General features: G+C 66.9%; 1 protein-coding gene across 1 annotated transcript in view; it reads right to left on the reverse strand.

The window, feature by feature from the left end:
- Window positions 1-595: 595 nt before the first annotated feature.
- FOXO6 (forkhead box O6) overlaps window positions 596-16,415 on the reverse strand; it is a 30,127-nt gene continuing 14,307 nt past the window's right edge. Inside the window, exon 2 of the mRNA XM_080566594.1 lies at window positions 596-5,337. Within this exon, the coding sequence (XP_080422720.1) occupies window positions 3,925-5,337 (1,413 nt within the window). The 3' untranslated portion in view covers window positions 596-3,924. The remainder of the gene's footprint in view (window positions 5,338-16,415) is intronic.

Genomic DNA, 16,415 nt, shown 5'->3' on the forward strand with positions numbered 1-16,415 from the left:
TGCTTGGATGAGTGGCGGGGAGCCCCTCGGGTGGCTGAGTCCTGCTTCTGGGGACAGCTGAGGGGTCTGGCAGCAAAGACCCATCCCTGGACTGAGCCGCGTTGCCCCAAGACCCTAAATCACTGCCTAAAGCAGGAGGTGCAGCTGCTTGGGAAGTTTCGGGAATTTTTCCTGGGGCAGGAAATGAATTCAGCCACCAAAGGGGAAGTTCCAGCCCAAACAGCCCAGGCAACTGCACAGAAGGGGATTTCTGGGGCTGCGCCCAGGGAACACCCCGCGGGGCAGCGGGTGCAGGGCGTGCGCATCCCCATGCCCTGGGCAGGGCAGGGCTGGCCATGACGCTGCAGCTGGCCACCAGCCTCAGAAAATATTGGCAAATTCAGTAAATGGATCTATTTACAGGCTGCCAAGGAGTATCTCCAGAGGCTTCGGCCAGCGAGGACTGCCTGGACCCCCCCACAGCCCAGCGGGGGGACAAGCCCTGCTTCCGCAGACATCGCGGCTTCTCTGTGGGTGTCCCCAGGTCCCTCCAGTCCAGCACAGTCCCCGCCATCCCAGCCCAGGCACACTAAGCGCTGAAGCCAGCAGCCCAGCCTTGTAATATTTAAAACAATTTTATTCATGAAAATATGCTGTACAATGCACTATACACAGTTCTTTACATTGCCACATACACAAACTCTAATAGCACAACCAAGAAAGTTACCATTGCCTACGATAGATGCGTGGTGAGAGATGACGCCTGTCAGAGACCCTCCCCCCCCAGTCTGTACAGTTATAAATACGAGGGAAAGGACGGACCGAAGCCGCCGTATGAAGCAAACCAGTGGGCCCCCCCCAGCGTCCCCTCGACGCCGGCTCCTGGCTCCGGGCAGGGCTGGGGCTCGGTGGGCGCAGGGCTGGGAGCAGCGGGCGCTCCCTGCCCCATGGGCTGTCCTGTGGGGCAGGGACGGGGCTTGGGGGACAGGAGGGGCTGCGGGCAGGGGGGTTGCTGCAGCCGGGCGAGGTGGGAGGCGATGGGCTGGTGCCCGGGGAGCTGTTGGTGGAGGTTCCAGAGCGAAACCCGGCCCCGATTTCCATCCGGCAGCAGTGCAGGCAGCGGGGTGCTGGGAGCATCCAGGCTCACCAGGGCTCTGCCAGCCCCACGGGCATCACCAGCTCCCCCCACGCCGTGGTCCAAGCACCCAGGTCCAGCCCATCCCCGTCCCCTCCACCCAGAGCCCCCCAGCTCCTGCCCACCCCTCCCCGGGGTGCTTTCTGGGGGGGCCCACGCCCCGGCTCCCGCTGTCCCTCGCACCGCACCGCACGACGACTGTACACACGACGCTTACCAACACGACTCCACCGCACACACGACAACCCCACGGTCACGAACCACAAAGACAGCTTCGCAATGGGACCTGCCCCGGGGGTGCACGCCCGGGGCCACCGCGCCGCGGGGCAGGGGGAGGCGAGCGGGGCTGGGGCTGGGGGCTCTTCTCTTTCTGCTGGTGTGGACGGGGGTCCCTGGGCACGGGCATCCCCGTCTGCAAACGCCCGCGTGCCGGGTGCTGGTGAGCTGCTGGGTGTGCCCATCATGCAGACACCCCCCCCCCATTTCTCCCCTGCTTGGGGGGCACACGGGACAGGACCCCCGCTCTCTCCCGTGGCAGCCCCAGTGCCTTCCCTGCCTCTCCTCACCAGCTCCTTCACACCCCCATGCAGAGCTGGGGGGGCCGGGTACTAAATAGCCATTTGCAATCGCAATCGGTTTCCGATGATTTAAATACGCCTGAAACAAGAGGTGGTGTATAAAATGAATGATCCTGACCCAAAGAATAATTCTTTTTAAAAAAGCATTCAAGAAAGATTATATATAATAGAATATATTAAATTCTGTACATGATCAAATAATGTAAACATAATTAATTAACCTGTAAGAATGTCTTTAGAGACTATGCCCGCTGTGTGCCCAGGGCGGAGGTGAGCGGTGGCACGTGGGGCTCCCCTGGCACGCTCTGCCACAGACCCGGGGCCAGGAGAGGCGCAGGGGGTGCCCACCCACGGGTCCCCCTGCCCCAGCTCCGAGCACCCATGCTGTCCCTGTGGCTCAGTGGGACCCAGCACTGGCACCACGGTGGGAAGGGAAGAGCCGGGCTGGGAAAACACGCTGGTTTCGCACAGCTGCCCTCGCTGCTTCCCAGGGGCAGGGTGTACAAGAGAGCCTGCAATGCCCAGGAGGAAGACAGATCCCATGGGCCAGAGCAGCGGCTCCCACCGCCCCCTCCTCCCAGCCCCTCCATCTCCTCTGGACTGTGCTCCTGCCTGGCTGCCCTGCTCCAGAAACCCCCCTGTGCCCGGGCTCAGCAGGGCAGGACGCAGCAGTCCAAGGGCTCAGCCCTGCTCCATTTGAATTGTGGTCCCAGTCCCCACTGAGCACCAGCCCCTGGCAGACTGGTGCACCGGGGCTGACCTCTTGCTGACTCCTCCGGCCCCTCTGCCCAGACCAGCTCTCCACCGTCTAGTTCCTGGGGACAGGAGCTCCTCCTGAAGCCAGTAACAACCCCAGGAGCTCCTGTCCCAGCCGTGAGCCCCATGGCACCTCCCTGAGCTCTGCCCATGGGGCCAGCAGCATGGGTCACACTGGCCTGGGAACCTGGGGAGGGGAGGGCAGGGTGGGCACTGCTTTCCCCCTCTCACACACAGACAGAAACATAGCCAGGGTGACCCACACCACAGCCCCCCAACTTCTGCCCATAGCCCTGGCATCCAACACCGCAGCCGAGCCAAGACAGGACGTGCGATGGGCACAGCCCCCGCTGAGCACGCACTGCCCCCGGCCTCTCTCCTCTCCCTAAGCTAGACCCTTCCTTCCAATGCAATAACTCAATGACAAAAGAGTGCACGAAATCAAATAAATACGCCCCCCCCTCCCCGACCCTGTGACTCCCCCTGGCCTGCACCGGCACAGGGCACGCGGCTAGCAGCACATCCTCTGGCACGGCCACCACGGCACAGCCCACACCAGTGACCGCAGTTCTGCAGCACAGCCACGGCACTGCAGCACAACCACGGCATTGCAGCATGACCGTGGCATTGCAGCATGATCGTGGCACTGCAGCACCACCACAGCACTGCAGCATGACCACAGAGCTGCAGCACAACCGTGGCACTGCAGTGTGACCGTGGCAATGCAGCATGGCCATGGCACTGCAGCACAACCACGGCATCACAGCGTGACCATGGCGTTGCAGCATGACCGCGGCACTGCTGTGTAACTGTGGCACTACAGCATGACCTCTGGCTTGCACAGTGCACATGTGCTGCTGCAGCTTGCACACCCTTCCTTCCATCACCAACCCTTCGTGTTGCTTGGTAGACAAACCTGCCAGAAACGCAGCAGCGGAGGGGGCCTGGGCACGCGGGTTACACTCAGGTCCCCAGAAGGGTTTGGGGAGTGATGAGCTCCCCGGCCTGGGGCAGGCTCCCTTCTCCTGACACTTCAGCTTGGAGGACTCGCTTCCTAAGGTGGCTCTGAGAAAAGGGTCCCCTTCTGGAACATGACGCGCACGGAGCAGGTCCCTGCACCACCAGCTGTCCCTGCTCCACCACCCAGCCCCAGGACCTCCGGCACAGGGCCGAGCCAAGCCGGCACCGGCGTTCGGACCCCCTGGAGAGGGCTTCCCCCCCTGCTCCCCTGCCCGCCCTGGGACCGCCTGGCTCCACCACTCCTGCCTGCCCCGTGTCCCCTGGCGCCGCCGTGCCCATCTGGGGCCGGACCCTGCCCCATCTCAACGTTTGACCCTAGGGTTTGTGTTTCATCGCGAGTTTGACCCGATGGCTCTAGCCCATCTGAACAAATAAAGGCAGAAGAGAAAGGAAAAAAAAAAAGTTTGTCTCGGCGTTCCCCTCGCGACGTCTCGGTGGCGGGCGCCTGGGCGGGCGTCACCCAGGCACCCAGCTCTGGTTCGTGGGCTGCGGGCCCCCGGGCAGCGCGGGCACGTTGAGCGCGTTCTGCGGCGGAAGCGCCGAGTCGAAGTTGAAGTCCATCTCGTCGCTGTCCATGAAGTCATTCAGGATGATGGACTCCACGTCACACTCCAGGCTCCCGTTGAACATGTCCAGGTCCAGGTCTGCTGGGAACCTGTCTTGGCCCAACACGGGGGGGTGGACGGCCCCCGGGTAGGGGCCCTGCAGCGAATCCAGCAAGCTCATGTGTGCCCCTTGGTTAGTAGCGTAGGAATGCAGGTGCCCGTGGTGCGGCATGGCCGTCATGCTGCACGTGTCACTGGGCAGGCTCATAAGGCTGACAGGATTGGCTAAGGCACTGGTGTTGACCGCAGGGTGGTGGCTGGCTGGTGACGGGTGGTACAAAGCGCTGCTCTTCATGAGCGAGGCCGAGTGGGCTGGGTAGGAGGACAAGCCCTGCTCCCCGCCGCCGCACAGCAGCGGGGTCTGTCTGTGGCCACGGGCCGGCACCATGGGGCCGGCCTGCGGCAGGGGCAGGTCCCCCGGGACCATGCTCTCCTTGTGCGCGTAGGAGATGGAGGAGAGCAGGTCCTGCAGCGAGGCGTTCCTGTAGGAGCTGACCGGCGAGAAGGTGGCCTGCTTGTTCTCCTGGATGGTCTGCATGGGCAGGCGGCGCATGAGGCTCATGGCCGGCTGGCTGTAGATGGTCCCGCAGTACGTGTTGGTGGCGGCCCCCATGCTGGAGCACTTGGAGTTGAAGGTGAAGCTGGAGCTCCGCTGCCGCAGGGCGGCTGGGGGCAGCTGCTGCGAAGGGCTCATGCTGTAGCCGTCCTGCAGGTCCTCCAGCAAGCTCTCCCCGAGGCTCTCGTTCAGGCTGATGGTGCCGGTCAGGTCGGTCAGCCGGGGCAGCTCCACGGAGCAGCGGGCGCTCAGGGAAGGAGACATGGTGCTGGAGGGGCTGGGGTACATCAGCGGGGAGGACGGCGTGCCATCGTCCTCCTCCAGCTCGTCGGGCTCGTGGTTGGACATGATGGGCGAGAGGCGCCCGCTCAGCGTGCTGGCCGAGGAGTTGGCCCGCGTCCTGAAGTCCGCCCAGGCGTCGTACTCGTCGCTGGCGTGGGACGCGGGGCTCTCCGACCACTTGGCCTGCTGGGAGGACGGGCTGTCCTCCCCGCGCTCCTGCGTCACCTGCAGCTGCTTCTTCTTGCTGGCCTTCCCCTTGATGCGCAGGAACTTGCTGTTGTTGTCCATCGAGACCGCCCGCCGCCGGGGCGTCTTCCCCGTCTTGCCGCCCTCAGGGTTCAGCATCCACCAGGAGCTCTTGCCCGTGCCCTCGTTCTGCACGCGGATGAAGCGGGTGTGCAGGGAGAGGTTGTGCCGGATGGAGTTCTGCGGGGACAAGAAGCAGAGGGGGCGGTCAGACATGGCTGGGGGCAAGGGCAGCTGGGGGGGGGGGAACGTGGGCTCCATCCCCTGGGTCTGTCTGGGCCGGAGGGGCAGAGGCAGCTGCAGCAGGGGCAGACTCAGGTCCCGCACTGCACCGAAGCCAGCGAGGTCTGCACGGGGGTCCCACTCTTCTCCATCCCTCCCATCCCCACCGCCCACGTGCCCAGCAGAGCTCAGCAGCACCCCCAGCCCATGGGGAGCAGCAGCAGCAGCCGCCTGCTGTCCCCACCACCACGCACCCTGCACCCTCGCCAGCTCCATCGGCAGAGGGACACCCTCCACCTGCAAATCTTTGGCTGCCAGCCCCCTGCACCCTGCCCAAGGCCGCTCCCGGCAGTGAGAGGCACTGGTGCTACAGCACGGGGGCTCTGCAAGCCCAGCTTCATCCCCCCGGGGCTGGCAGGGAGCGCTGTCCCCGGGCACGCTCTGCCCGCGTCTGCACCACGCGGGGTGACGGGTCGGGTGGTCCTGGGGAGCTGCCTTCCTAGTGCCGGGCAGGGAAGGAGAGGGGCCAAGGACACGTGCTGATCTTTGCAGCCCCCGGGGAGCCACTGCAGCTCCCTGCTTTCCCCAGGAGGACGGAGGGATGCGGAGGGGGAAGGAACCAAGGTGCTGGGGAGAAAGTTTGGTGCCGTCGCCGGCGTACAGTGGAATACTAATGAAGAGGCGAGTGAGCTCCAGCCTCATCTATCATATTATGTAATGGCTTACTTCTCTGCACTTCATTTATTTGGAGATTGCTCCCAGGCTGGCTCCTCGCCAGCAGCCACCAAATCCAAGTCTACAGAAATCAATCTCGCGCTGACTGATTAAGCCGTGTTTAGAACTAATTGCTCCTTCGTGTGTGGGGAGAATAAATTACGGGCTTTAATTTCACATCTTTAAAATGCAACTGCAGGTATGGGCTAGCCATTAACCCCTTCCTGCATGGCCCCACGCACAGCTGGGGAGGGGGCAGGCGGTGGCTGGGACAGCTCGGGGACAGGCTGGGAGCGGCGGTGTCTGCCCGCACCACCCACCAGCACCTCCAGCTGCAGCAAAGCGAGCGCAGCAGGGAGAGTCCCCCCCCTGCCCCCCCTGCCCTTCCCTGGGGACACCTGATGGCCCAAGCCCCCCTCCGTGTAACCGCACCGCGGTGCAAACTGCAGGGGAACGAAGCGGAGCACGTGGCTGTCACCAGGTTTGCAGAGCCAGCAGCCAGCTTTGCCCCGCGGTGCCACCTCGCACTCAGGTGTGGACACCCAGGGATAGGGACACCCGAGGACATGGACACTCGGGGATGGGGACATGGGAGCAGGACCGGCTGGGTGCTCCCAGGGGTCCCAGCACGGCCCCGCTCCCGCCCTGCCAGGCAGGTGATGCAGCAGCCCTCGGCTGGGGGCAGCTGCCCTGCACAGAGCAGGGACAGGGGCCAATTTCTGGGGTCCTTGCCTTCACCTCAGCTGGCTACGGGGGACAGTCAGCGCGGGGCCAGCCTCCTCCCCAGCTCCTGCCTGCCTCCCGCTCTCAGCTCGGGGCAGGACCCCCGGGGGCACCTGCACCACCCGTGCCCAGGCTGGCATCAGGCAGGGACCCGGCTGGACGGAGGAGGCTGGCGTGGGGAGAGGAGGCGAGGCTGCTGCCTCTTCTGCAGCAGAGCTTCATTAAGAGCCAAAAGACAGCAGCAATTAAGCGCGAGGCGCGGCGAGTCCGGCTCTCTCCTCATTAGCACCCCGACGCACCGGGCCCTGGGTGCAGGGCGCAGGGCAGGGGCAGGCAGGAGCTGATTAGCAGCGGCGGGCGGGGAGCTGCTGCCCCCGCGGGCGGGGAGCTGCTGCCCCCACGGGCGGGGAGCTGCTGTACCCACCCCACTGCCCCCGCCACCCCACTGCCACCTACAGCGCCCAGCCCCGGGCCTGATCACCTGCCCCAAAACATGGGGCTCAGCAGGGCAGGGATGTGCAGGGGACATCGCAGCCTGCAGGGCCGGCAGCCTTCATGCCAGTACCTGCCTGGGGCGTACTGGCAGGTTTTGGCAGGGTGCAGGGGTGCATGCAAAGGCCGATGCCAATCGCAGGGACCCCACTGTGCCTCCCGCACCGCTCTGCCCTGCTTTGTCCTGCAGTCCTGTATCACCTCTCTGTCCAGCCTGCGCCCCCTCCCTGTCCCCACGTGTGCCCACCACACCCCAGACCATCCAGCACCTCATGCCCCTCGCCAAGGCTCAGCATCCTGTCCCCCAACAGCCCCACGGCGGAGGGCAAGGACCCCCCCAGCCCCACGATGGACAGCAGGTACCCCCCTCACAGCCCCACGGCGGAGGGCAGGGACCCCCCATCTCCAAAGCTCCTCCGCAGCATGCCAGGGCTCCCCCCGGCCACAGCAGCCCACCACCATCTCGGGCAGCAGCCTGGAGGGGCAGGAGGTGCCCTGGGCCGTGCACCTCGCTGCCCAAACGCTGCAGGCAGCCCCCCAAGCCCTGTGCACCCCGGGGGGGCGATGCCGGAGGCTTCCCCAGCGCCGCAGAGCCCCGAGCCCGGCTGCTCCCTGCGCCCTGGTCCGGGGCGGGGGGGGGGGGCTCCCTTGGAGCACCCTCGCCCCCTTCGCCGCCGAGCCTCATTGTCAGGGGAACAGGCAGTGTGAAATCGGTCTGATTAGCAATTAGTCCCATTGTAAAAGGATTAGCCGGACCCCATTGTTTGGATGAGTGACTCGACTGGCAATTTGCATCTGGCAGCGCCGGGAGCGTTTTCCCCCCGCGTCCTTTTGACCGGCCGGGGGCTGCCTGCGGGGGGCCGTGCCCGGCACAACCCGGGGGGCTGGGGGCGACCTGGGCGGGACTCCCCTTGCAAGGGCCCCCAGCACCCAGCTGCTCCCCACACCCCTGTGCCTGCCCTGCATCCCCTCCAGCCTCGGGGTCTGCAGGCTTTGGGGTGCGGGGGGGGTGGGAGGCTGACATCCCATAGGGGTGCACGGGGCACGGCACGAGTGCAACCCAAGCGAGAGCAGGAGTGCACAAGGCCCAGCTGGGCACAGGGCAGGCACCGCCAGGCAGCGCCCATAGTGCCGAGGGTGCCACCCCGTGCCCCCATCCCCTGCCCCGCGGTGAGCCGCTGGAAGCCGGTGATCGGCACCTGGGAAACCCAGCGGAGACATCGGCTGCATTGCGGCACCCCGAGCTATGCCACGGCCGTGCCAAGCCCCTGGAAAGAGCCGGATCCGACGTCATTTGGGGTGCCCACCCTGCAGGGCCCCAACTCGCTGACCCCCTGCTCCCCCCCCGTCATGCCCACCCTGCCCCATCCCTGCCTCGACCCGCCCGCAGCACACAGATTTTGGGCACTTTCCCTGACGGAGAGCTGGGCAGCGGGCATCCAACGGACCTCTCTGGAGCCACCTGCGAGTTTCTCTGTGCCAAGAGCTTGGGCAAACTGGGGCTCATCTGCGACATGCTCACGTGCCGTGTCCCTGCCACGTTCCCTGCTCCTGCGTGCTGTTCCCAGCACCAACCCTTGGCCTGCCACCCTTCCATCCATCACCTGGGGACCTTCTGAGCAAAACCTCAAAAGCCCAACACCACAAAAACCCCAAAACCAGCCCCTGTCCTGCATGTCCTGCACCCTCCTGTGGCCCCACACGCTGGCCACATCTGCCCTGGCTGCAGCTGCAGCCCACTAATGAGCCCGGTGCCTGGCGGGGCCCCACACGCAGGCTGACGGGAGGAAGCAGTGTAGGGCCACTAACGAGCACTCTGCCGCCCGCTCTCCGGCAGCATGAGTGTGGCTCTGGGGGTTAATTGATGCTTATTTACTCCTCACACACAAAAATTGCCAGTATTGGAGGAAATATTTGCGGGGGCAGAGGCTGCCAACAGCCTTGATGGTGCCCTGTCCCAGGGGGATGCCACGCAGGGGTGACAGAGAGGCTGGAGGTGGCACAGGGCGCTCGCTGCCAGGTGACAGCAGCACAAGACATCGTCCTCACGCGGGTGACAGCACAGCCCACACGCACCAGCACCGAGAAGCCGTTATCCCCAGGGCAGCCACCAACCTCCTGCCACCGTCCCCTGGGGACAGCCAAGCCCCACTGCCTGCCGGCAACGTCACCGTGCCCCCCGCTGTCCCAGCGTGGGCACAGCCCCTGCGCTCAGCCCACCAGCCCTGGCACCGCCGCAGCGCATCCCGCGCGCGGCCCACGCCTGCCTGGCGAGCAGATGGCAGCGGCACGGTGTGGCAGCGCCGCGTGCCAGGGGGTGGCAGCGCCCCTGGTGCCCGCGGCACCTCCCGCCACCGAGCACTGCCAGGTGCCGGCAGGGAGCGGGGACGCCACCCCTGTCACCGCCGGTGGTGGCTCTGCGGCACCACGGCTGGGGGAACCCAAACTTTGACTCCTGCCCAAGCTGCCAGCGGCACCGGCGGCAGGAGGGAGGCAGGAGCGGGCCTAGGTGAGGCAGAGAACGGAGCAGCTGGGGTGGGGATGCTCACGGGGGGCTCGTGCCCCCAGTGCCACCCCAACCAACTCCTTGCAGGAGGCAGGGAGCCCAGTGGAGGCTTGCCCTCACCAGCCTGGACAGAGGCACTGCTCCCTTCTTCCATAATGAATTTTCCAGCCTCTGCCCCATTCTCCCTGTGTCCACCTGCTGGGAGCTGGCAGCCCTCCGGCCGGTGGGACGCAGCATGGCTGCATGTGCCCCATGCTGCCCCATAGCTGCTGGCGCTACTGCCCCATAGCACCCCCTGCCAACTGCCCCATAGCCACACAGCCAGCCCCCGATGCTGCCCCACAGCACCTCAAGCTGTGCCCCACAGCTGTCTCTGCAGCACCCTACAGCCACCCCCCGCAATGCCCCACAACACCCCCATGGGGACCCAGCGCCCTCCCCAGCCCGTCCTTCCCCCGAGCACCGCTCCTGCAGCCGGGCAGGGCAGGGGGGCCCAGGGGGGGCCGGGTGCCCCCGGGAAGGGCACTGGGGGGGCAGAGCGAGGCCGCCAGCCTCCCCGGGGAGCCCCACACCGTGCGGGAGCAGCCGCCCACCACGGGGGTCTCGCCGGCGGCTGCCGAGCAGAGGCGAGCGAATTCGGGTCAGCGCACCGGCTGAGCAGAGCCGGGCTGACTGCTGCTAATTGAGCCAGGCGCCCATTAGAGGCGTGATGGGCCGCGGCCGTCCCGAGCCCTCCGTCGCAGGTGGCTGGCACGCGAGGAGGCTGGCGGCAGCCTGGAGGCTGTCGGCGCGGCCGGTGCTGGGCCTCGCCTGCCTCCTGTGTTACGGGCAGCGTGAGGCTGTCAGACAAAGCCCAGCCAGCATCTCGTTAGGGGCCGCTAATCACCCCTGGGGGGGGCAGAGGGGCAGCTGGGGCTCGGGGAGGCCCCACGCAGGTGGGGCAGAGCTGGGCCAGGCCCGGCAGGGATCAGGGGCCGGGGGCCTGGCCCTGCCCAGCCCCACAGATCGGTGCTGCCGTAGGGCAAAGGCTGGCTCCGGGCCTGCCCCATGCTTTGGGGTACAGGAGAGGGGCTGGGAGCCTGGGCAGAGCCCACACACCCCATGCTGGGGTCACGGCGTGCCCCACACCGACCTCGCCGTTTCCCGGTGGACACCGGCACCGCTCCCCCTGCCAGGCCCCGCCAGCCCCACCCCAAGCCCCCAAAGCCAGGAGGAGGCCCGCTGCTCCCCCTGCCCCCCGTGTTGATCTCAGAGCGGGCCCTGCCCCACCTCTGCCCCACGGCCGTGGGTCTGAGCCCCAGCCCGGCCCCGCCATGCCCGCGGAGCTGCCCCATGGCCGGGCGCTCCCCCCCGCTGCCCCTGTGGGCCAGGCGGCAGGGCCTGAGCATCGCGGCTGGCACTGTGCCTCCCTCCCCTCGTGGCCACGAGCAGCCCCAGCTATTTTCAAACCAGCAGGAAAAGGCGCTGACACAAACCCAGCCACGGCCCCCGCCTGCCCCCCATTGCCCCCCGTGCCCAGCGTTTGCCCCACAGCCCCCAGCAGCACCCTCCATGCGCTGCAGCCTCCACGCAGTGCGGGGACAAGCTGGGACCCCCAGGTGGGGGCCGGAGCCCCCAGGTGGGTGCCGAACCCCCGGACAAACGGCACACGGCCGCTCGGTTCAGCGCTCCCCACACACCGGGGCTGCCCGTAGGGGACATGGGGGCGGCAGGGGGCAGGTCGGCCTCTGCCAGCCTCATCCTCGGGAGGCTCCTCGTGGCGGCAGCGGTGGCAGCAGGGGAGGCAGGCGCGGGGCGGCCGCGCATCCCTCTCCCGGCCCTGGTTACCGCCGCTGCCAAACAGCTGGTTGCTACGAGTTGTGCAGTGGGAGTGTGTCCGTCGCCATGGCAGCCGATTTATTTTATTTTAGCCAGCTGCCGTCGCTCCGTGCCCCCTCCAAAAAGCATCCTCCCCGTGCCCCCGCCTCGTCCCCAGCGCTGAGAGCCCCCCACGGTGGGACAGCCTCTCCCCGCTGCTCCTGGGGGCACAAGCACAGCACCAGCGTCCTCCCCGGTCAGGGACGAGGCTCAGGGGACGAGGCTGGGTGCATGGGGACAGCACCAGGTGATGCTGGAGGCAGCACCCAGGTGCCCGAACGTGGGGCTGGGGGTGCCTGGGGACGGGTGCGGGGGTGCCCTGGGGCTGGCGGCGCTGCCCAGGAGCTGCACGGGGCTGGGACAGGGAGGACCCAGCCTCAGCCAAAGCAGACACGAAGGAGGCTGAGCCCACGCTGGCTGCCACCCAAAGGGTCCAAGCAAGGAGGTGACCCCCTCCCCCCGGGCAGCTGCCGCAGCCCACCCCAGGGTGTGCTCCACTCCTCCTTTGGCTAGCACCTGGGGCTTCTCCCGGAACAGACCCAAAACCCACCAGGGCCTCCCCAGGGCCACCTCCTCCTCCAGCCACAGCCTCTCCCAGGTGCGCTGAGGTCAGAAGGGGCCAAAATAGTCCCCATGCTGCTGGGACCATCCCCACACTGCCGGGCTCTGCTGGGGTGCACGCTGCGGGAGCGACCTGCGCCGCTGCCATCCTGCGCTGCTGCGCTGCCTCTGATCCCCGAGCACCTCGGGGCCGCCCCACTTGCTCCCCAAGGGCTCGTTAGATCACTGCAGGACAGACTTGGATAACGAACATGGCACTCGCCTCCCAGGGCAGCTGGCACAGGGCTGGGTCCCCCAGGTGGGTCGCTGAGCCCCGGCTGTGGGTCCGTGCCCGCAGGATACGGCCCGGTGCCAGCCTCCAGCCCCACCAGTCCCACGTCCCTGCCCCATAGCGCAGAGCCAAGGGAGGGAAGGGGGGCAGGCAGGGTGCTGGGAGGGGGCTGTGGGGCAGACGAGCCCCAGCCGTGTGCTGGTGCTGCCTGCCCCTGCCAGACGCTGCGACCTGGTGGCAGTGCCCAGCCCATGCCAGAGCCCGCTGCTCGCCCCTGCTTCTGATGTGCCCCCATCCCACGGTGATGCCGTGGGGGGGGCAGCAGCAGCAGGGGTGGCTGCAGGTGATGGGGTGGGCACGGGGTCAGGCCACACTTCCTTTGCAGCCCCCTGGCAGCGCTGCCCACCCAGCCCCACATGCAGCACTGAGCCAGCCCCGGAGCAAACCACATCCTCCCCCGGCGCCCCACAAATTCCACGCGCTGGGAAATCCCACCAGCACCGCTCCCCAAGGGACCCAACACACAGAGCCGTGCTTTCACCCCGCAACAAGACTCCCCAGAGCTGGAGAAGCCCCGGTGCCTCCCTCCGGGGTCCCAAGGGCGCCGGCACCACCAGGGATGCCGTGCACGGCGCCTGCCTCCCGCTGGAGGCAGCGAGGCTCCCAGCCCTCAGGGGCTGCTGCGTCCCCGCCAGCGCCCCAGCTCCGGCCTGCCCGGACCCCTCCACTGCTCCACACCGGCTGGGACGCCTTGGAAAGACCCTCTCCACCATCAGCCACTTATCCAGTAATACTCTAATTACACCCCAGAGTTGGCCACCAAAATAGCTGCAGTAAATCACACGGAGCTGCCATGTAATTTTTGCATGAAATTACAGTATTTTTTCCCCTGGGTTCAATTTCCTCCACACCAAGTTCTTACCGCAGCCAAATAATTAAAGCAGCCACGCTCCCTTTTCCTCGGGTACCGTTTCAACTCCCCGCTGGCTGCCCCCCCAGCCAGGTACCAGGGCACAGCTGGCTGGGGACGGAGCTGCAAAACCCCACAAAAAAAAAACATTTTGGGGGTTCTCCCAAGGGAACCACGGGACCCAGCCATGCGGTGTTCCTGCTTTCTGGGCTGTGATCTACTCTGGAGCTGGACTGTGCCCAAAAGCGGCCCAGGAAGCTGGGCACGGGGCCATGCACCGGGGCACAGAAGTCCCTGAGGACCCACAGGAGGGAGCCTGCCCTGCTCTGGATCTGCCCGGCCTCACCATGGCCCCTTGGCCCCCTGGGACCCCCATGGTGGGGATGCTCAGAGCAGCAGCAAGTCCTTGCTCCTGTGGAACCAAACCCTCCTTCTTCTCCTCCATCAAAATGTCCTCCTGCTCCATCCCTGATGTCCTCCCTGCACCGTTCCCAACGTCCTGCTCCGACCCCGATGTCCTCCTTGCTCCATCCCAAATACCCTGCTCCATCCCCAATGTCTTCCTGCACCATCCCTGATGTCCTGCTCCTGGAGGCGAGGGGATGGTTTGGCCATGCCGGCAGGGATTGCCGGCAAGCTAGGAGCACTGGGAGCACTGGGAGCACTGGGATCACCATCACCGTCAGCCTGCGGCAGGCAGAGACCAGGCGGGTGGCTGGGGCCGCGGGGACATCGCTGCCTTGTATCCCTCCTGGTGAAGCACGTTCTGTGCCCCAGCTTTATTCTGGTAAAACTGACCTGGTTGTTGAAGAGCCCAGAGCAGGTACCTGTGCAAGTCTGAGCCCCACAGGTGGGCAGGGGAGGGCTGGGGATGCCGAGCCTTTGGGCTAGAGGAGAGAACATTTGGCACGGGGCCTGGCTGCACGGCGCAGAGATGCGAAATGCTGCAAGAGGTCCCTATTTGACAAACGTCTGTGTAAAATCATGCGCAGCTCCCAGCCAGTGGCGGTGCCGGGTCCCCCTGCTCTGTCCCCACCGCCCCCCTCCTGTCCCCGCTCCCTGCCCGGCTCCGCCTGCTGCACGTCGCAGCCCCGGCACCCTGCGGGCTGGCTGCGGCCCCAGCCGGTGACAGGGCTCCAGAAAAGAGCGGCGGAAAAGCTGGAGGCAAAATGTCTCCAGCAGCCCCGCTGCAGCCGGCACCCCCAGCACGGCCCCATCTGCCCCGTTTCCCCCCCACCTGCACCGGCCTGCCCCCACATCAGCCCTGCCAGCCAGCCCCACGCCCACACCGGCGCACGCAGCACCGCAGATACCCACCACCAAAAAAAAATCCCAAACTGACGTCCCCCCAAGACCCCCCAGCTCCCTTTTTCCCATCGCTACCCCCGGTGCATGGGATGTGGGGGGCACAAAGTCCCGTGCCACTGACAGAGCCCACCCGGGACGGGCAGAACGGGGGAGGCAAAGCCGGCACGGGTGAGCTGTCACCGAGCGCGGTGCCGCAGGGACCCGAAGGACATCGAGCGTCTCCTAGCCGCACACAGCCCCTGCTGGGAGAGGGGGCGACACCAGGGGGGGTACCAGAGCCCCCGTGCTGCAGGCATCCTGCCGGGCCAAGACAGGCGACACGCTCGGCGGGTCAATGTCACCTCGGCGGGTCAAGGCCACCACGGGACCACGGGGCGCTGGGGACGCTGCGGCCCCGCCAGCCCTGGGGAGGAGGGAGGCCACCCCCGGTGCCGGGGGTGTCACCGGCTGGCAGCGGGACGTCACCGCGTCACCCCACGCACGTGTGCCCCTGGTGAGACCCCCGCGTGGCACACACACACACACACACACCCCCCACCATGCAGCCCCTCCCCACCCGGCCCCCCCCTCGCCCACGTGCGCGTGCACAGGCGCGCAGCCGGCGGTGCGGTGCGGTGACTCAGCTGCCCCGCCGGCAGCAGCTTGCCTCGCACCTGCTAATTGCGGCCCCCCCGCCACCCCCGCAGCTCCTCGCGCCGGGGTCTCGCCAGCCCGCGCTTACTCACGGTGGGGGGGGGGCCTCCCCCGTGCACATCAGCCGCCGAGCCTGGGGTGGGCGGGGGGCTCACGGCCCTCCCCCCCCCGTGTTCCCATGAGAGCGGGGACCAGCGACATTTATTGTGCAGGTGCTTCACATAAGGGGGGGGGGCAGCACCACAGGCTCCAGTTTCCTCCCAGTACAACCAGCCTGGGGCTCTGGGGGGGGGTTGCCACTGGGGCTGGAGCTGCACCAGTGCCCTCCCTGAGGCCGCTGCTCCGCACCTGGCTGCAAGCAGGCGCACGCCGGTGATCACAAAAGGGAATTGCCATTGACCCAGACCCCTTTTTTTCAGCCTCTTCTGGCTTTTCACCATTTAGGAACACCGACCCCACAAGCCCAGCGGCGATGGGATGGGACACGGGATAGGGCACGGGGTGGGCACCACGTCCCTGAGCCGCCTCTCCCCTTCCACCTCCAAGCCGCCGGGCTCCCGAGCACGAGGCAGAGCCGCTGCCGGGCCACGTGCCTCGTCTTCCCCCGCGGGTCCCGAAAACGCAACCCCGGGGCCCGCCAGCCTGTCCCCACCACGTGGCCGCGGCCACCCACGGCCCCCGCGGGCACAGCCCGGGCACGGCCCTCGCCCCTCGGCCCTCGCCCCGCTTTGGGGCGGCCGCGCCGGGTGCTCCCCGCGCCCGGCCGGCTGCGGATGCTGGGTTACCCGGGCAACGGCTGATGACATCGCGGGATGCAGGGGAACTCTGCTCGAGGTGCTCGGGATGCCATCGCTGTTGCCAGGGAAACGGCGGGGCCGGCGACATCCCGCGGGTACCTGAGGGTGGCGGGGGGGTCCCCCTGCACGAAGCCCCCCCCAGCACCAGCGCATCCCGCAGCGCCCGGCCGGGGGCTTCGCTCCCCCCTCAGCACCCCCAGACTGATCCCAGCCACTGCTTTTCCCTCCCAGGGCTCAGAAGTGCCAGGAACACCCCAAGATTTC

This window comes from Anser brachyrhynchus, assembly GCF_964034855.1.
Source record: "Anser brachyrhynchus genome assembly, chromosome: 24".
NCBI lineage: Eukaryota > Metazoa > Chordata > Aves > Anseriformes > Anatidae > Anser > Anser brachyrhynchus.